We start from the raw sequence: 21,569 nt of genomic DNA on the forward strand, positions 1-21,569 counted from the left end.
GGGGCAGACTGGGGGGGAGGAGGCTGAGGTGCAGGAGCTGGAGGAGTGCCGATTTCGGTGACATGGGTGGACTGCGTGGAAGACTGACTGGTGGACAAATTGCTCGAAGCATTGTCGGCAATCCACGACATCACCTGTTCGCACTGTTCTGGCCTCAACAGTGCTCTACCACGAGTCCCAGTAACTTCAGACATGAACCTAGGGAGTGTAGCTCTGCGGCGTTCCCCTGCTCCCTCATAAGCAGGTGGTGTCTCTCCCCGCCCAGGACCACGGCCTCTGACCCCTGCAGTAGTTGGACGCCCACGTCCCCGCCCTCATCCTCGTCCTCTACCCCTAGCCCTCGGGTTAAACATTTTGAAAATGAAAGTTATAACTTGTATTTTTTTTTTTAACTTTTTTTTTTTTTTTTTTTTTTGTGTTTTTTAGTTTTTAAAACCAAACGATGCTATCCTATTGCTATGGCTATTTTCTAGCCAAGTATTACAGCACACTACTATGCCAGATGAGATGACGCTGAGTTATGAAAAAAATAAACGTAAAATAAAAAAGGAAATGGCAGACTGTGCCTAGTTGAAATACAACCCCGGGCCCTAATAAATTTTCCCACTTCGGTCTTTGCGATGGATATGTGCGTCACTAAAACACAGTGGTCGCAAGTCTGACTCCAAATTGCTCCCAATTTGATAGTAGATGCACTGCAGCAAGTACAGCCACCAGCAGATCAACCAGAAATCAAATATATATAACGCTACTGTAGGCGTAATTAAGACGTTTGTATTCTCCTATGGCTATTTTCTAGCCAAGTATTACAGCACACTACTATGCCAGATGAGATGACGCTGAGTTATGAAAAAAATAAACGTAAAATAAAAAAGGAAATGGCAGACTGTGCCTAGTTGAAATACAACCCCGGGCCCTAATAAATTTTCCCACTTCGGTCTTTGCGATGGATATGTGCGTCACTAAAACACAGTGGTCGCAAGTCTGACTCCAAATTGCTCCCAATTTGATAGTAGATGCACTGCAGCAAGTACAGCCACCAGCAGATCAACCAGAAATCAAATATATATAACGCTACTGTAGGCGTAATTAAGACGTTTGTATTCTCCTATGGCTATTTTCTAGCCAAGTATTACAGCACACTACTATGCCAGATGAGATGACGCTGAGTTATGAAAAAAATAAACGTAAAATAAAAAGAAACTGGCAGACTGTGCCTAGTTGAAATACAACCCCGGGCCCTAATAAAATTTCCCACTTCGGTCTTTGCGATGGATATGTGCGTCACTAAAACACAGTGGTCGCAAGTCTGACTCCAAATTGCTCCCAATTTGATAGTAGATGCACTGCAGCAAGTACAGCCACCAGCAGATCAACCAGAAATCAAATATATATAACGCTACTGCAGGCGTAATTAAGACGTTTGTATTCTCCTATGGCTATTTTCTAGCCAAGTATTACAGCACACTACTATGCCAGATGAGATGACGCTGAGTTATGAAAAAAATAAACGTAAAATAAAAAGAAACTGGCAGACTGTGCCTAATTCTACTCAAACCCCTAATAAATTTTCCCACTTTGGTGTTTGAGGTGGATATGTGTGTCACTAAGAGCTAAACACAACGGTAGCAAGTCCCCCTGCTAATTCCTCACAATATGGTACTAGCTGCAAATAAAAAAAAAAAAAAATTATAACGTTATTGTAGCCCTAAGAAGGGCTGTTGGGTTCTTTAAGAATCACTCCTGCCTAACAGTAAGCTAATAGAACACCCTAACGCTTTCCCTGAGCAGCAGCAGCTCTCTCCCTAGCGGCATCCAGACAGAGAATGATCCGAGCAGCGCGGGCAGCGGCTAGTCTATCCCAGGGTCACCTGATCTGGCCAGCCAACCACTGCTATCTACGTGTAAGGGTACCACGTCATGCTGGGTGGAGTGCAGAGTCTCCTGGCTTGTGATTGGCTCTGTTTCTGGCCGCCAAAAAGCAAAACGGCGGGAGCTGCCATTTTCTCGAGCGGGCGAAATACTCGTCCGAGCAACGAGCAGTTACGAGTACGCTAATGCTCGATCGAGCATCAAGCTCGGACGAGTATGTTCGCTCATCTCTAGTCTTAACCCTTTAGAAAAACCATCCTGTAAAAAAATCAAGAATTTTAGCGATATTTGGTTTGCCTGGAATCGGGGAAAGGTCCCCACACCAAGATATATACTTTTTCCAGATTTTGAAGTATATTTTGTTGGTGATTGGTTTTCTGCTTGCTATTAGGGTCTGTATGACCTGGTGAGAGATTCCTTTAGCTAGGAGCAATTCCCTTTCAGGAGCCAGGCCGCTAGGTTCAGAAACTTCGGGTCTGGGTAAAGAAGAGGGCCCTGGTGTAGCAGATCCCTTCTGCAGGGAAGGAAGATGGGTCCTGAGATTGCTAATTTTAAGAGAAGTGGAAACCATGGTTTTTTCGGCCAGAATGGTGCTACTAGGATCACTGTCGTCTGACTTGATTGAATTTTTTGTAAAATTCTGGAGATTAGGGGAAATGGAGGGAAAGCATATGCTAGATCTGTCTTCCATGACTGGCTTAAGGCATCCAGTCCTAGAGGGTTGTCCTTGGGTGAGATGGAAAAAAATACCTCTATTTGAGTATTCTTTTTTGAAGCGAACAGATCTATTGACGGAGAACCCCATTTCTGGGTTAGGGAAAGGAAGACTTCCCTGTTCAGGGACCACTCGTGTGGGTCCATCTTTTCTCTGCTCAAGAAGTCCGCCGACTGATTTTCTGACCCTTTTAGGAACACCGCTGTTAAGGAATTTAGGTGATTCTCTGCCCAGGAAAAAATCTTCTTGGTGACCTCCATCAGGTCCGAGGATCTTGTGCCCCCCTGACGGCGAAGATAGGCCACTGTAGTCACGTTGTCTGACAGGATCCTGATATTTTTTACCTGGGTCTTGGGTAGCCTTTTTAGTGTTTCCCACACTGCCGATAATTCCCTTAGATTTGAAGATTGTCTTCTCATCCAAGGGGACCATGACCCCTGAAGGTAACGGTCTGGTAGAACGGCTCCCCATCCTGAGGAACTGGCGTCTGTTTGGATGACCAGGACTGGAGTCGGGTTCCATGGTATTCCCTTTTCTAGATGTTGCTGGTGTTTCCACCAGTTTAGAGAATTTTTGACTTCCAGAGGAATGACCTTCTTGAAGTCTAAATGTTCCAAGTTCTTGTCCCAGATTTTTAATGTCCACGCCTGTAGTGTTCTTACATGGAACTGGCTCCATGATACACAGTTTAGGCAAGCTGTTAAGTGACCTAGCAGTCTCATGGCTCAGCGGACACTGCATGACTTTTTCCTTTGGAATTTGTCTATGAAAGAGGTAAGGGATTCTCTCTTGTCCTGTGGGAGAAAAGAAGCTTGGCGCCTGGAATCTAACGTCACCCCTAAGAATCTTGTCTCCCTCTGGGGGTCTAGATGAGACTTTTGGAGATTTATAATCCAGCCCAGATTTTCCAGGGTTCGGATTGTCCGATCTCTGTGGTTGAGAAGAGTCAGGGTCGAGTCTGCCACTATGAGGAGGTCGTCCAGATATGGAATAATGGAGATACCTTCTTTCCTCAAGAATGCCGTCACTTCTGCCATGATCTTTGTGAAGATTCTTGGGGCTGATGAAATTCCGAAAGGCAAGGCTCTGAACTGAAAGTGGCAGACCTTCCCTTGTGGCGATTCTACCGCGAATCTTAGGAATTTCTGATGATTTTTGTGTATGGGGACATGATAGTAGGCGTCCTTTAGGTCGATGGTGCACATTTGTGCGCCTGGAGGAATTAGTGGGGTGGCTGTCTTCACCGATTCCATCTTGAAATATTTGTATCTTATGTTCTTGTTTAGCCGTCTGAGATTTATGATAAGTCGAAGGGTCCCATTTGGCTTTTTCACAAGAAATAAGGGGGAGTAGAAGCCCTTCTTTTCTTCTTCTTTGGGAACTGTAACAATTACCTTCATTGTTAATAGTTCTTGAAGATTCTTCCATAACTGTGTTGTCATTCTCCGAGATGTTAGGTTGGAGACAAGAAATTTTTGTTGTGGAGGGGAGCTGAATTCTATCTGGTAACCTGATTTGATGATACTCAGGATCCACTTGTTTGATGTGATCGTCTTCCATCTGTGGAGGAAGAAAAGAAGACGCCCCCCTACCTGGTAGTCACTGTTTTTTTGATTGATGTGGAAGGTTGGAGAATAGATATCCTCGACCTCTTCCACCTTTGTTGAAGGGCCAGCGGCCCTGTTTTCCTCTGCCTCTGGAGTCTTTAGGATCCTTGGGATTCCGAAAGGAAAAGTTTTTCTGAGGTTTTTTAATTTCCGGGAACCCTTTCTTTTTATCAGAGGCTTTTTCCAGAAGAGTATCTAGTTCAGCGCCGAACATGAAGTCTCCTGTGAATGGGATGTTGCAGAGCTTCGTCTTGGACTTTACATCCCCTCCCCACTGTCTTAGCCAAATAGCTCTGCGGACTGAATTAGATAGCGCCCCTTCTTTTGCTGACAGTCTGATGTTTTCTGCTGAAGCATCAGCAAGAAATCCTGTCGCTGAACGCAGCAGCGGTATCGTCTGTAGAAGGAGATTCCTGTCCGCATCTGTTTTAAGGTGGTCTTCTAATTCTCCCAACCAAAAAAAACAGAGTTCTTGCTACCGAAGTAGCGGCTATGTTAGACTTGAGGCCAAGCATAGAAGATTCCCAGACTCTACGGAGTAGGCCGTCAGCCTTCCTGTCCATGGGGTCTCTTAATTGGGAAGAGTCCTCAAAAGGAAGGTCCGTTTTTTTCACCACCTTAGACACTTGGATGTCTACCTTGGGGGGGCTGTCCCAGGTTTCTGTCTCTTTGGGGTCAAAGAGTAACCTGTTTCTGAATTCTTTAGTGATGTTTGCCCGCCCCTCAGGATTCTTCCATTCTTCTTGGATGATATCCTTTAGGGTTTGATTTATGGGAAAAACCCTTTTCCTTTTGGATTTTAACCCTCCAAAAAGTTCATCTTGAATGGATTTAGGCTCCACCACCTCTTCCACATTAAGCGTATTGCGTACGGCTTTAAGGAGGTTATCCAGTTCATCATTAGAAAAAAGGTATTTTGAGGTTCCTTTGTCCTCAGATACCAAGGAGACGTCCTCAAGCGAGTCCTTCCAAGAATAGGTAGGAGCCGCAGAGTGTTTATCATAGTCAGAATCAGTGTCTAGAGATCTAAGTCTTTTAGAAGCCGGCTCTGGATATAAGTCCGGATCCTGGTCTGGTTCAGGATTTGGCTCAGGACCTAGTCCCGGTACTGGTCGGTTTAAATTAGTAAACATCATAAGGGCGGATTGGAATTCCTCCCGCATGGCCGCTTTAAGCTCATTTAACATTGACTCCTTTTCTTGTTGTAAAGCCCTGGCTAGACATTCAGAGCATAACGATTTTGGATAAAAATCTGATAATCTTATGTTACAAGAAAGGCATCTTTTTGATTTAGTAACACATTTTCCTTTTTTGGGGTCCTTGTCTTTCCTCTCCTTGTCCTTAGGTCTTGAAGGGTCGTCCTAGGACAAGGAGACAGACTATATTAAACTCCACAAAATAGTGCACAACAATATTTTACCCCTTTAAGAAAAGTTTTTTGGTTGTACCCGGGACAATGGGGGAAGAACCAAGGTCGTCCGCCATAGTAAAGGATATTTCCACAGCTTCAGTAGTGAACTCGTTGGTGGTATAGAGGCTGACACTAAGCAGGAAGCACTTTTAAGCTTCCCGCCACCCCCTAAGCCAATCAGATGGCTTCTCTAGCGATCACGTGGCCCGAACCCGGAAGTCAAGCGTACTGCGCATGCGCGAACCGGCCGGCGATACACGGCCGTCGCGCAGCACGCGCCGGCGTTCTGGGGGGAAAATAGCTGTGGGAGGTAGCCCCCGGAGGCCGGGAGGCACCTCATCCAGGGTCCGGAGACCCGTACCCCCCTCGGCTTTGGCTCTGGGCTGCAGGAGGAGGGGGGGTCAGGACCGCGTCCTGCAGGACACCAGGCCAGGAAGGGAGGTAAGACCCCCGCTCGCGACCAGTCCTGGGGGGTTCCAATTCCATCTCCCCCCCCCCCCCCCCAAGGGGAGAGACGAGGTCTCGCAACCCTGACCCTTGGTAGGGACAGGAATACACTGGGGAACAGCGGCAGAGGAGGGGCCTTATAACTTCGCAACATCCTGTCCCTACCAAAGGTCAAGGTGCAACCTCCAGGTGCCGTCATGGGGGACGCAATGGAAAATAGGCTTTTCATACCCTGGCGAACCCAGGGAATACACCGATTACAACAGCTAATACACCCAACCGAACCAAGACTAAAAACCCTAAATGAAATAAACACAGAATTTCACCTACCACCGAGACAAGAGTTTCAATATGCGCAACTAAAAGCTTTCTGCTCAGCAAGATTAAGAAATCTAGCTGGAGAACTTGACAAATAAGGTTGACACAATCATAGGAGGCCCGAACGTCAAACGGACGATTTCTATTTTGTACATCCTACTAATAACGCCAGAGAGAGATAACACAGAAATAGCCTTACAGTTCCCGTACTGGGAGAAGCGATTGCGAACGCAGGAAACGTCCCAAAGGATTTTACAGGGGTGGGCGACAGTAAGGAAACATATAGTTAGCGAAAAATGGAGAGAAACCTTCTTTAAACTAATGCATGTAGCAACATACGCATTCAACATTCCAGCCTCGGAATCAATACCAGAGAGGATCACAGCATGTCCCAAATGTAAAAAACCACTGACTGACCTCTTCCACTCCATATGGACCTGCCCCTCGACGCAGTCCTTTTGGAAAGACATCCAAGCATTCATAACAGAACATTACGCAACAATCATCCACCTGCAGCCACTCGCTTTCCTCTTTCATTCCATAGCACCAGAAGAAGAGGGAGAGGAAACAGACATCACAGTATCACCAATCATACACATACTTTTATTAGTCGCCAAGCGATGTTTGTTGAACCACTGGTTAGAACCCATACTACCGACACTCTCTGAGGTCATAGATCAGACAAAAGGGTACCTGCATATTTACAAAATGGAGGCGGAGAGTAAAGGAGATAAACGGATAAAAGGGTTTTTTCGCAAATGGCGGAAATTTATCACCAACCACATGACTACCAGCGAAATTAGAGAGATCATACGAAAACTCCAATATTCAGCATGGTACATGACCGAAGACATCAAAGGCACACTGGGCAGATTGAGAATATAAGATCACAAGAGATAAAGTAAATCACAGTCAGAAACAAAATCGAAGGCATTTAGTCTCCCCACCTATAAATTTTATGAACATGTAAGAACAGCTCCCATGAACCTGTTACAGGATTGTGATACTCTTGCTGTATTTAAAATGTTAATGTATAACGAAAATGTTTAGTTACAAAACTGTTTAGTTATAAAAGAAATAATATAACCTGGAAAATGTGATATAAAACTGTTAACTAACACGCAATGGTGCATAAAGCACCTCCATAAGGCAACAAATAGGAGGAAAATTGAAAAAGCGAAGAGGGAAGACGACATCGGAACATCAGCATACGGGATGTATGAAACAAACTATATTATACCATTGTAAAATGTATACATATAATGTTGATGATATATGACAAATGTACTTACCTATACTTCCCAATAAAAAGGATATTAAAAAAAAATAAATTAAATGTTTTAATTGTATTTTTTTTAGTGTTCTTCACTTTTTTTTTTTTTTTTTAAATTAAATGCTCGTTATCGAGCAGGGCAAATACTCGTCCGAGCAACGAGCTGGTCCGAGTATGCTAATACTCGACCGAGCATCAAGCTCGGACGAGTATCCTCGCTCATCACTAGTACAGACACGTACATATACAGGTTATACAAACTCATACAATGCAATTATATACGCATGCAATTTGCACACACGTTATATACACACACATATTAGACATAGTATACACTCACCGTATATACACAGGGTTATTTAGGTGGCTATTTATCAAACGCCGGGTGCAGCCACGTGCATTAAGAGACTTCGGCCTCTTGTTGTATCGGGGGGGATGCTGGGGAGTGTCTACGCGAGGCACGACCTGGCATAGAAATAAACGCAGCTAGCGAATTTTCAAAGATGAAAGTTCGCCAGCAGCAAAAAGGGCACTAGCACGGGGACAGGACTGCCCCGCACCGGCCCACTTCCCGCTGTCCAGACGCGCCCCTCCACACCCGACTTGCGTGAAGGCGCATTAGGGTGCAAAAGTCCTGATAAATACCACCCTACACAAGCATATATACACAAATATATACATACACAAAAATTTCTAACCTGACGGGCGGTGCTTTTGGGACAGGTGGAGCGTCTCCATCAAGTTTGGGCAGTAGCGGTGTCCTGCTGGGGGTGAGCGGGATAGGGGGGCGGGACATGGCTGTAAATTGGGCGGCGAGCAGATAGGGGGACCTGCCGGCGGGCGGCTGATGGAGGCGGGCGGAAGGACGCGCCGACAGGCAGGTAGGGTGGACGTGCCAGCGGCCTGGGGGACATGCCGGTGGGCGGGCAGAGGATCGTGGAGGCAGGTGGGTGGCAGGATATGCTGGCAGGCGGGCGGGGGATTGTGGAGGGGGTGGGCAGGAAGATTTGCTGGTGGGCGTTTGGGTAGAAGTATATGGAGGCGGGTGGGCGGCAGGGGCACGTGCCGGCGGCGAGGATGTATTGCCGACTGTCACGGGGGGGGCGGGAGAGTGGGCGGCCAACAGAGGTGGGCGGCTCTATGTTAAGCACAGCAGGCGTTACGGATGTGCTGTTCACAGGCAGGGGAGGGGAGAACAGTACTTTATTTTGGGTTCACTTCCATCCCAGGCCCCCTAGCAGCACGGGCCCAGTAGCAACCGCTACGGCTGCTGTTACACCACTGACCAAAGGGTAGGGCTCTGAACTGGAGGTGTATGAGATTGCCATCCAGCATTACCACCTCACTCAGGTATTTTGATGTAAAAAGGCATCTAGGCTCTACTGTGACCCAGTTCTTACAGTAAAGCCTTGTTGCTTCTTGTGATTGAGTCTGTCTTAAGGTGGACATGATGCCCTATTGTCAGATTTAACCTGAAACAACTTTCAAGCACAGATACTGGTGCCCAGAAGAGTACAGCATAATCCAGGTGTGGCGGAATCAGTACCTTGTACAGTAGTGCTCACCTCAATCCCCACCTGGACAGAAGAGGCTGAAAACAACCTGTTTACCGCCAATTTTTGCACCCACAAGTTTGCACGCAGCAATTTCTTCAACGGCCCACTGGCAAGGAATAACTAATAAATCACATACAGGTCAAACTGATCTGCAGTTATCAGCAGTGACCCAATGCACAGAACATATCACATATGCTGCCTCAGCAGGTGCTGGAATACTCAAGTTCAATACTCATGCCTACCAGTCTGTCACCAACAGCTTGTGTTTATCAAAAAGTTGCACGTCAGAAATAACTTTATTAAAATATTGCAAGTTTTATGTGTGCCTTATATATGAACCGTACTTACAGAAAACAGTTTCCTTGAACTGTGCACAGGTCTGCCACCTGCTCGTCATTTATCCTTATAATCACGTGCGCCATATAAATGAACCTAGAAGTTTAAGCAGGCATTTATTGATGGTGCGCCTTATAATACGGTGCACCCTATAATACTAAAAATAAGTTAGTAGAAATTTAAAGCATATGGCGAAAATGAATTCACAAATTGAGTAGGCTTCGCAACAGATATCTGTACACTACTCATGGCGGCACACATTGCACAGATATTGCTGATGGGCATTTGATAAAAAAAATTACAATTCATCACACACACACATTATTTGTAAAGGAGAACTTTAATATAGTATTTGATCAGTCGTCATGCTGTTACAAAGTTTTATATTCTGTGACAAATCTTTGGAACTACATAGGCAGCTTACCCTAAAAACCCTTCAGGTTGATGCAAGGCCTTTGAGAGCAAAAAAACCTTTACACGTGGATACAGACACTGATGGTAGAGAAGACAGACAGCTGGTAACGGCTACTAAGGCTATACAAGATTGCTCAGTGCAAAAAAAATATATAGACTAAATCCATTTAAATGGTCAATGGTAATATAAAAGCTGTTAAAAACAATTCTGAAAGCCTCATCCTGACTGCAGGGGACACATTAACAGAAGGCAGGCAGAATGACTGAAAAATTAAAAAATAAGAAGGTTGCGTTTAGTGTAATGACTATATACAGGACATAATCCCCAACGCACGTTACCAACTATACACATGGAACATGATCCAAGGATAAGCAGCAATAGGTTAAAGGAGGCCAGCAGAGATTAATGTGCAAATACGTCATTGATAGACTCCCCTGAAACACTCTACCCAGGGCCATTCCCAATTTGTCCAACAAGTGCACTCATTAAAAGGCTTTTGCAAATACCAAAAAAAAAAAAAAAAAAAAAAAAAAAAAAAAAAAAAAAAAAAAAAAAAGGACAACCACCTAGTGATGCAGTCCTGCTTGGCACAGACCGTCACAGATCCTAACACAATGCCCTGGTAAATTATAAAACAACTAACTGGACCAATGTGTATCAACTGATAATATGGCAATGAAAAATGCAACATAACCCTAAAAGCACTGACCATGGCCATGTTATCAAAGGTCATCTCTATCTACACCAGTGGTGTACGGCTTATAAAACAAAGGTAATGGACGGAAGCATTCAGAAGAAAGATCCTCTATGATGAGTGAGGAGGAAAACAAATGAAGTCTTGTGGTTACATGTAAACTCGTAGAAGATTTCTTTTTGATATGAAGGGTGACGGACAACAATCTGCCTTGTGCCCTGGTTTATGTGAAGGTCAGACCAGCCTCATTGTACACCTTGAACACTTTCTCTATGGCATTCACGTAGGCAGCAGTCCTGAGGTCCAAACCCAGGTTGTACTTCATTGCAGTGCGCATGATTTGCTGGAAGAAAGTGGAAGTAATATTAGCACGGTACAGAGACAAAGCTGAGGTATCTATACATTACATTTCAATGTCTATTTTACAGAACAATTTCTAATAAGGAAAGGGTTTGATCAAACTTAAAGTGGTTTACCAATAGTATAAAACTACCCTTAAGTATTTGTTTTAACCTGCACCATCCCAATTATTTACCTCTGCGGTGCCTCCTAGCCTTCAGCGCTACAATCTCACCGGTCCACACCCCATGTAAACAAAAGGCGTGGAAGCCAAATGCAGCATGGCTTCCACGCATCTGATTGTTTAAATTGGGCATGGACCGGAGAGATGGCAGCGCTGGGAGGCAGCGTTTTTTTTTTACATCCTCAGACAACCCCTTTAACAGTGGTTATGCAGGAGTGTATGGGGCTAGATGGGGGCCTAGACATTATTAAAAAAAAAAAACCCTAAGCAAATAAGCTACAGAAAGATCAAAGTATGCAGCAGAAAACCATTATTTTCCATGAATCCTAAATTACAGTTTGAGTGATCCATTAGAAAAGGTTCTAACCCGGACATGCTTTACTTTGACTGATCAGTCTTAAAATTAACACCTTAGCCAAAAGTATTCCATTTAGCACAGCCGTGTCGATTTACTCAGTTGTGGGGCGCTGGCTTAATCCAGTATTTATATTAGCTGCTATTTAAAATGTTGCCAATTACTACATATAGTACATAAGAAAGAGGATACCTCCTACCAATTTGCAGTGTTCTAATTTGCATACAAAGATTACATCTAAATAGATTAAACCAACATTAACACGTCTCAACTTACCCTTGCAGATCGTTCCATGGTATAGGCCAAGCCAGAGTGGACAATATCTTTTTCAGAAGCACCCTACAGAAAAACACAGAAAAATTGTCAGGTTATAGTACAAAAACACTGTCCCCCCACCAAACAGGATTTTATCCAACATGCCCTATATTTCTAGCAGAAAAATCTTTAAAAACCTCAGCATGAATAGGGATTGTTTTTTGGGTGAAATGTGTACACAAAGATCGGTATAAAATACCTCAAACAGCACATCTGGATGCATACACGTCATCTTACTAGATTGGCCAAATATGTAATTTATGTCTAGTGCTATAGCACACTTGCTGAGAAAAGGTTCCCTATTTTACATTAACAAGATTCTTAAATCAATGCTAGTGGAACTACATAGTCGCTTATGCCCAAAGCAGACAGCCGCATCCACTAGGCAGTGGTCAGTCCCTATTCATGTTATGATCAAATATAACAAAGATCATTTGTGAGAACCTTGAATATTTATTCCATTTATTAAATATATTTAATAATTGGTGGAAAAAAAAAGCACTTTCAGAACAGATATCACCAGAAAGATATCTAACAATTCCCAGCTTATTTCTTTAAGCAGACAGAATTACTGCATTTTCTGCACCATAGCATAAAGCTAAAGGAGACCCAAGCTCAATAGGCATTGTACAGTTGTAGCAGTTCACTTGCTTACATACCCTTTTATGTGCTTAACTGATTAATGAAATGGTAAACATTTGACCTGCTCCATGATATTACTAATCTGGGGAATATTAATCTGTGCATTATCAAAACTGCCGGGACTAGTATAGAAACTTACAGATATCCTAGCCTGGAACTCAGCAGTAGGCACCACAGGAATGGATCCACCATGTTTTCCAAACTTTCTCTCCAAGCTTTCCTGGACAGACACTAAAATATAAATTGAAAAAACCAATTATGCACTGGTTTTCCTTTTGTACACAAGCCATATAATACACAATATGGATATATACATACTTAGCAAGTGGTAGTTGGAATCCCGCTCATATTTGAAGGTCAGTCTGCCGTAGCTTACATGATTCAGATTCTTCAGCCATTCAAAGTAAGACACTGTCACACCTCCAGCATTTAGATACAAGTCCTAAATAAATTAAAGCCAATTTGTATTATATTTAACCAGGAGCTGCTATATCCAATATAATAAGGCTATGATCACGTCTTACTTCCAATAATTTTGATAGAGGAAACATCAGATGTTTCCTCTTTTTATCAAATATATTGGAATGAGGTACTGTTTTCTTTGTATATAGATGAGGAGGAGAAAGGTTCTATGTGCATTCTGGGACTAATAGACTTTTCTCCAGCTCTGAAAGCCTACATCTGTGTTCACACCACTGCAAGTCCTCTGGTGCATCCAAGAATGGATGTACCACTATTCAAGCATATTTACCTTGTGTCACCTACAAATCTTCAGACTAAGCTCTTGTGTCATCCCCTCATCCTCAATGTAAGCTCATATGATTTGTAAAGTGCTACAGAATATGATGACGCTATATAAAGATTATTATTGTCTGGTAAAATCAAACCCTGTAACATTGAGTATTGCTTATTTTTTATTCTCTGACATTGAAACACTAGTGATGTGAAAGTAACCATTTATATAGACTAATTACAGTTAAAAACCCACGGTTGCCATGAGGAATATTAATCTGTGGCCAGATGATTTCTGATGAAGTGAATGATCATAGACTTACTGGAATCACCATGATATTTCTCTCCAGGAAGATTTTATCTGCTTCAGGGGTTGTAGGTCCATTGGCTCCCTCTGCAATAATCTAAAGAGTAAATACAATATTATATGTTGCTTGTAGTATAAATAGTGTATTGACATCCAAGTCATCAAACCGCTTCATCTACCTTTGCTTTAATTCTGTGTGCATTAGACTTTGTCAGCTGCTTTTCACTGGCTGCGGGGATAAGGATATCACAGTCGGCTTCTAGGATGTTTCCATCATATGGCTGGGCCTTAGGGAACCCAACAATTGTTCCATGTTGCTGTGAAAATATTGATTTTAGTTAAACCTCAGCATAGTAAGGATTTTATACCGAAGTCCATTATCTAGAGTACAAAATGGAATAGCTGGGGATTTAACACCCTAACATATGACATTACTAGTCAAGTAGAGAAACTGGGTAGTGGGATATGGGATGGAAGCGATAGGATTGAATGTGTTAAATGTAGTCATTTATTTTCACATAATCAAACAAGGAGTGAGCTGTCAAACTTGGGGTGCATTCACATGTGGCAGTCACATTGCCTTTTTTGGACATAATGTTACTAGTCAGGCAGCGGCTTACAAATGACCCCATACCTACAATACTGGTAAACCTATTGGGTAATATTCACAAAGCAAAATTATAGGAAGAATAAACTAGCAAATTTCATCAATTTTCAACTTTCTGGTCCACATACAGATAAATGACACTCCAATAAGACTTCAACCTTTTGCAGGGTGATGGAGAAATGTTATCTCCATCTATGATCCAAATCTTAACACTTATTTCCATTCACATCAATGCAACAACATGCTCTTTGGGTCTTAATGGATGCTAGGTATTCTTGATCACTTGATAATTACATTGGGAAATAACAGGACGCAAGATGCCACTTACCAGTTTGTAGTCTTCAAGCTCTTTAGGGTCGATGCCATCTGGATTCCAGATAGTTCCATCTATTTCACCAATGCCAACACATTTGGCACCAAAGCGATGAAGATAACGCATAGAATGTAGACCTACATTACCAAATCCCTGTAGAATATAAAAACTACATTACTGCAAGAAAAACACAAAAATGGAAAACCTTGGAAGGCTGGATACATAACCAAGTCTTCTTCCCATTGCTCTGCCCCGCCATAGGAACAGCCAAAAAAAAAAAAAACTACACGATGGTCAAAGACTAGAATGAAACATACTAAAGCCGCAAAACCCTAGAAAGAACCATAAAACCAATACATGAAAGTGCAATTAGTTCAAAGAAAATTTAATGTAGCTACTAATTACTTACCTGAATAACAAATGTTTTATCCCCAAAACCAGGGGTCATCCCCAACTGGCTCATGTAAGATGCTTCATTGATGAAGTTCTCAATGCCATGGAAGACACCTCGTCCTGTGGCAGAGACGCGCCCATGTATACCTCCCTGGCTGATGGGTTTACCAGTGACACAAGCATGTGCATTGATATCCTGAGAATTGAGAAAGTTTAAGTTAAACTAAAGGCAATTAAAGGAAAAGTAAATAAAACCCCTTAACAATAAAGTGTAATGTGATCCGTGGACACATGTTATAGTACAGGAGGAACTGAGCATAGTTTATCAGAGCAGAGTCCCTTAGACTTGCATTTACATCTCCGCTCTTATGCTCGGAAGTTAAGCAGCAGACCTGTCACGAATAGGGAGCCAACTCTGTCTTAAAGGTGGTAAATCAACATCCTCACCTCTAAAACATCAAAGAATAAAAAGGGCAGAAATCTAAAAGAAGAATTACACTGCATCTAAACTATAGAGCAATCACTAGGTCTGTCTGTTCTACAAGAGGTTACTTACAAATTTAACTGCATTTTCAAGTTAATATTTCCCTTTCTTTTCCCCAAACACTGCATTATAATAGTTTGGAACAAGAACAAAGTCAATGCCAGGTGCATATGGGGGAAAACTTACTGTGTGGCCAATTGTGTTCGCATAGGTGTCTGCAATCCATGACATCTCCCTCTCTCCAGTACTCATATCAGGGGCAGGGACATCAATACCAGGCCCTAAATTAAAAAAAATAAAATGGTGTTTGTTCATATATAGCGGCTAGACATCTTATGTTCACAGAAAGCTGCATTTGCAACCAAACTATTTTAGAAAAATATATTTCCATGTTGAAGTGGCCAAAAGCACTGTTATCTGTAGTGTGCAGGGGATTCAAGCACTGAAATAGTTCAAAAGATTTCCTGTTAGGTCTGTAAACCTATGAGCTAAAGTAATATGGTTTTTAATTGTATCCTTAAAGTGGTTTTCCCCACAGACAAGTTAAGCCCTATGCAGCGGCCGTCTGCTCCGTTAGTCTGAGCGGTTGGTCGGACCCCTTGTTTTCACCATCTGTGGGGGTCTCATCAACGAAAACCCCAATGATCAGAAAGTTATGCCCTTTCTTGTTTTCGTGAGAAAACCCTTTAAAGCAAACCTGTCACCAGGAATGTCATGTTTAGCTGGTGAAAGGGTCCAATATGCCATGTAGATTTACTCAACCTCTGCAGCATAATCCCGAATGTGTTTTATAATGTGTTGTATGGCCTGCGTCCCAAAATAGATCTTTTATTATAACCAAAGTTACACCAAGGGCTACCTGAGGGCATCCCCATAGTCTACGCTAGCATCAGGGGCTACAGCCATTTCAAGTCACCAACAGCAATGAAGAGATGCAGCCTTGCAGGACCACAATGCACGAGAAGCTGGCTCACATGTGCAGTAGTTCCCTAAAAACAGCCAGCGGCATTAATGCATCCCGCTTTGCTACACAACAATCTATTGAAGTACCAACTTACCAATGAAGCCTTTCTTGGCAAGTTCTATAGTAAATCTTCTAGTAATTTTTTCTAGTTCTGCATCCTGTGAAATAAAAATAGTTATAAAGATTATTACAGGGAAACCTTCTTAAAATATATTTTTATTAAAACACACACACCACACAACACACTTACTGAATAGTTTCTAGGGTTTATTTTCACTCCAGCTTTGGCTCCTCCAAAAGGCACATCTATGAAAGTAGAATTATAGACAAAATAAGTTTATGTACCACCATAAATAACACAGCACAAGCACCAGATACATTTTGAGAATTATTCACTCTTGTCTACACTACTGTAGACTCTAATCTATGCCTAATGCAGCAGGCAGGCTCGCCTAAGATCAAATGTTACACAAATGCCTCCAGTCTGTGCCAGTCACTGCACTGGTTCCCCTTTTCTTTCCGAATACAGTTTAAAATAATCACCCTCCTACACCGAGCTCTGCATAATGCTGCACCTCCCCATCTCTCTTCGAGCTGCAAGAGGTCCAAGATTTATCTCTACCTAAGGCTACATATATACGGCTGACATACGTCCGCCGTACACCATACATCCCTATGGAGAAGAGCAGGGGTGAGCAGCGCTCTCCCTGCACGCTGCCATGTGCCCGGCAGGCAATGGCAGTGTGAATCTAGCCTTAATTTGTGAGCAAGGCATTCACGTTTGTGTCCCCTATGATTAATAAGTGCTACAGAATATGATGGTGCTATGTAAAGATAATCTGTATATTTCTAAACAGTGTCCATACGACACCTCTAATGTGATGTTCTCTTAACCAGAGGCCAATGAATGAAACTTACCAACAACAGCACATTTATATGTCATTAAAGACGCCAAAGCTTTCACTTCATCAACACTGACTTCTGTGCTGTAACGGATACCTGAAAGAAAACATTTTAAAATAGTGTTAGGTAAATAATCTATTTTCCCGAAGATTTTCACTACAGGTGTTCCCTTTGTTGTCTAAAGGAAATTTTAGGAAACTAAAACTGAGAAAGGAGATAATTTAGCTGTAAATCTCATACTCAACCCATAGTAATGTATTTACTAGACACTGATTTAAAGGACTTCTACCATTAGGGTGAAGGATAGTAATTCAAGCACACTTATATAGTGGTGTGCACCCCCTCTGGCAGAATCTGCTCATGTTTTTATAAAAAAAAAAAAAAAATTATGCAACTGATCCTGAAGGGCACACGAAACAGGACGGACCCGGCCAGAGGGCACAGGCCAGTATTCAAAGGGAACCAATCAGTATGGAATGGTGGTTTTGTAGTATATGTGCAGCGATTTTATTAGATGAAGAAAGCTTATGCTCTAAGGGCTCCATGGGAAAGGTTTATTTTTCTTCAACAAGGACCAGTAGTTTGTTGCGGTTCCAAATCGACCCAACAGGTCTTTGCACAGTGTGCTTTGATAATAGTCCTTGAACCTGGTGGTAGATGCAATTAAGTACAGATTTCTGCATGGGCATTTTCTTCTACATGTAGACAAGATTCAGTTACTTATCAGCTGGGGATTTTTAATGCAAAAATCTGCATCATGTCAACAGCAAAATCATCCAAGATGAAAGCTTTATGTAAAGAATACATGTTTATAATGGTCCACAGTGTTGCCAGGAGAAACGTCTTCAGAGAAGGAAAAGCCTATGAATCACTGAATGACTCACTTCCCTTTCATTTTACTTTTTTTCGTAACTCACATTTTCCACTTGTTGGATAAAATCTTACCACTCCCTTCAATAGGAAATGCAAACACAACTTTACCACATTCCTAGCGGAAGAGAGCGAGTAGTACAGGCTGGGTATGTGATCCGCTCCAGCTACCCCCCCCCAATGCCCAGATGGCATCACACCAGGGACAGGCAGATAGCGGCAGCTGTGTGTCGCTTGTATATGTATAAGAGATGGTTCAGAGATAATGAAGCCCTTGTGCAGCACTGAGCGCTGGAATGATAGCGGTACTACGCTGGATTTCCCGACACTTGGCAGAAGTCTTTTTAGCACAATAGTTAATGTGTAAACTTCCTCCTGACCACAGCAAGTGATGTTACAGTCCTACTGCATGTCTGCACAATACGCCTGTGCATCGGACTGACCGTGACTAGCCTTTTAGGGTCCCTAACCAAGTACCGTATTCCAGGCATGACAAACCTCAAGGACCAATACTGTCCATTGCCCAATTGTAATCCTCTCTTCTCCTTATACCAGACGGGTTCTTATTCAAGGCACTCTATGTACTATTTCTATACACTTCCTATGGCTTTAAAAGCGCTGATGGCTCACATTACATGACTCCTTTGTCCCTTCACCCAGAGTTGCTGGTACCGTAGTTAACGGCAATCACCAAAAACAAGACCCAGTGCCAGTCCAGTCTCACAGCATTCTCATGTGCACAGGTTTGCAGCAAACAACCGGGCCTTATAGGGAACCTGCCAGCAATATTGACAACACAAAGAAGTAGAAAATTAAATATTGGCCCTGAGAATGGTGTTAGTAGCAGGAGGACTGTGGAAGATGCATTTACTATTTCAGGATTGTTGCTGGACATTGAGCACAGTGGGAGTAGCTATCACACCATCTCTGATCTCTGCATTCTAACTGCTCCATAGTCCCTCTGCTGTAGTATAAGCAGAAGCCAGCTACCACAGGGAAAGGGGCTAAACTGTGTTGACTTATAAGATCTCACACACTTACATTGCGCCTTGAGTCCAGCTATAATTCTGGAATATAAATTAATTTTCACAGTTCTGATTCTACTAACACATATGTATGGCTCCAGGGCTGTCTGCAGCTTTGTGTGGTCAAAACCGCTATTGAAGTCCTCAATAACCAGGAGTTAACGGCAGCCAGTGATTTTGAAAAAACACCCTCAAACAGCTCCATATACTGTGCAGTGGCCAAACCAGGTTACTGCAGATCCTATTCACATTCTTTAAAGAGCATCACCACAGCTGTCACAGACAAACCAAACCTATACCAGGTCCTAAACACACATTTTCACCCATATAGAATAACTTGCTGGACCACTTTCTCCTGCAGGAGGAGTCACTAATAGTCACCTAATATGTGTGACAACACTCATGACTGAAGTCCCTGGCAATGTGACACTTCTGCTATCATGTCACCCTGCTACAACTAGTCCTCACCATACATCAGGTCCTGTGTCCCAAGGAGCTCACACTCTAATATCCCCATATCCAGAGCAATAGGACCAGTAACCAGGGAGGGCAAGAGGCCACACAAGCAGGTACCTACAGACGAGGCCGTGCCATGTGAAGATTAATTTAAAGATATACGATAGAAACATCTTATTGCAGCAAATGTTACGACTTTCCCCTCACAACTATCCTTTCGTTCTCCATGCTGGTCACATGTGGTGCAGATATATAGAATACATATGTATATATGGTGACACCTGCACCTCCTTATGGGGCTGTAGTCAGGTCTTCCATAGACCCAGCAGACGGTGACCCCAGCAGCTGTGACCTGACCCTGGACATGGCGGCTTCTGCCTGGGGTCTAGTTCATAGCCAGCACATTACATCACCCAAAATATACCAGGAAGGACCCCCAATACAGAGCCCCCGCCCCCGGAGAAGACTGTGCCCTGAGGAGTTGTCATAGGGCTGCCTTACCTCCCTTGCAGGGTGTGCGGTGCTGGCTGTGCTGGGCCCGGTAGCCCTCCACCACCTCCCAGTCGCCGTTGTCCCTCTTGATGGGGAAGCTGACGCTGAGGACGTGGTTGCAGGGCTTGATGATCCGCAGGATGCCCTTCACCCGCTTCCGCTTCTGCTCCTCCGTCTCCCGGGTGCGTAGGTCCTCCACCAGCTTGTCCTCCACTATCCGGGCGCCGCGGTCAAAGAAGCCCTCCACCATCTTGAAGAAGTTGGGGTCGTCCTCCTGGTCCACGGCCTGGCTGTAGCGTCGGAGCAAGGGGCTGGCAGCGGCGGGTAAGGCATTGTCGGCCGCGGAGACCAGGGCGCCGCCGCTGCGGGACACGAGCTCCCCCAGGTAACGATACATGGCTGCCGAGCGCTGGAGGACGAGGGCCGGGACACTGCACAGGACTGGAGCTGCCGGGGTGGAGACAGCGCCGGGGAGCAGCCGCCTATATAAGGGCCGCCCCGAGCACGGCGCCGGGGGCGGGGACAGGGCGCGCGGGGGGCGGGGCGAGGGGCGCGCGGCCACAGGAGGCCAGGGTGATGGAGGCGCGGCCACGGGAGGCGGGGGCGAGGGAGACGCGGTCACGGGAGGTGGGGGAGAGGGAGGCGCGGTCACGAGAGATTTGTTTTCGCCACCGCTTTTCTCTAAGAGATACCTGGTCACATCCTATATAAAGCCTCCCATTAATGTAAGAACCCCTGACACCCATAGTATAGACAGGGGTTTTTTGTTATTATGGTCTCTTATCTTTTCCTCCCAATATTTGTACTCATCTCCTGCAAATGAACTATACACAATGTCCACGTTATGTAAAGCTCTAACTGTAATAACTGTAATATGGACAGCGCCGCAAGTGCCTGCAGGTTGTGTCTGGTAATGCAGCGCCATTCCTTTCCAGAGCTGCAGGATTGGCCGCTGGTCGAATGAACTAGCCCCATGACAGGCTCAGGGACGGGACTCCAAGCATCATACAGAACAGAATGATGGACCGGCAATCTCCATCAGCGCCACAAAGATGAATGGGTCAGCCGGGCCAAGCGCGACCAGCTGCTCCGCTCATCTCAGAGCGCAACGAGGGTACATCGGACCCCCCATTCTCGTGATCTGTGGGAATGCATTCACCCTCGTGGGTTAATGTCTGCATTTTGTAAAAGCAAACGTTAACGAAAATGTAATTACCCAAATCACCTCTCCTCAGCTGTGGTAATGCGTTTATGAAAGCATGTAAACCCAATCAAACGCAGCGTGTGAACCTGCCTTGAGGGTCTCATCATTGAGACACCCACCAATCAGCCAGTTAGGCCCGATCCTTTCATTTCCACATCATGTTTTATATGTTGTAGACAAAAAAGTGTCAATGATGACACAGAAATCCACTTGGAATAAGCTCCTTTGCTATCTGCAGACACCTCTGTGGGTGACTTTGTAGACGGATGTCTGGATTTTCAAGGCTGATTTCTCTTTTAATCCTAAGACATGTATGTGAACATAGCCTGGAGATATCTGG

The 21,569-nt window shown here is 43.9% G+C and overlaps 1 protein-coding gene across 1 annotated transcript; it reads right to left on the reverse strand.

Annotated features, from left to right (window-relative positions):
* Positions 1-9,856: 9,856 nt before the first annotated feature.
* LOC140106558 (glutamate dehydrogenase, mitochondrial) lies at positions 9,857-20,510 on the reverse strand. The gene is made up of 13 exons (XM_072131052.1): positions 20,035-20,510; positions 17,198-17,278; positions 16,530-16,585; positions 16,374-16,437; positions 15,502-15,596; positions 14,848-15,027; positions 14,454-14,591; positions 13,698-13,835; positions 13,535-13,615; positions 12,798-12,921; positions 12,619-12,710; positions 11,799-11,861; positions 9,857-10,987 (listed from the first exon to the last, which is right to left on the reverse strand). Exons 1-13 carry the CDS (start codon positions 20,420-20,422, stop codon positions 10,868-10,870), a joined length of 1,620 nt encoding a protein of 539 aa, XP_071987153.1. The 5' UTR covers positions 20,423-20,510; the 3' UTR covers positions 9,857-10,867.
* Positions 20,511-21,569: the final 1,059 nt, after the last annotated feature.

This window comes from Engystomops pustulosus, chromosome 11 (genome assembly GCF_040894005.1).
Source record: "Engystomops pustulosus chromosome 11, aEngPut4.maternal, whole genome shotgun sequence".
Classification (NCBI taxonomy): domain Eukaryota; kingdom Metazoa; phylum Chordata; class Amphibia; order Anura; family Leptodactylidae; genus Engystomops; species Engystomops pustulosus.

Bases quoted from the DNA above. Each gene is read 5' to 3' on its own strand.
- LOC140106558 (XM_072131052.1), bottom strand. From the start codon at position 20,422: ATGTATCGTTACCTGGGGGAGCTCGTGTCCCGCAGCGGCGGCGCCCTG. The intron at 16,438-16,529 runs GTAAGTGTGTTG...TTTATTTCACAG, and splicing joins TAAACCCTAGAAACTATTCA to GATGCAGAACTAGAAAAAAT. The intron at 12,711-12,797 runs GTATGTATATAT...TTTATATTTTAG, and splicing joins TTCCAACTACCACTTGCTAA to TGTCTGTCCAGGAAAGCTTG.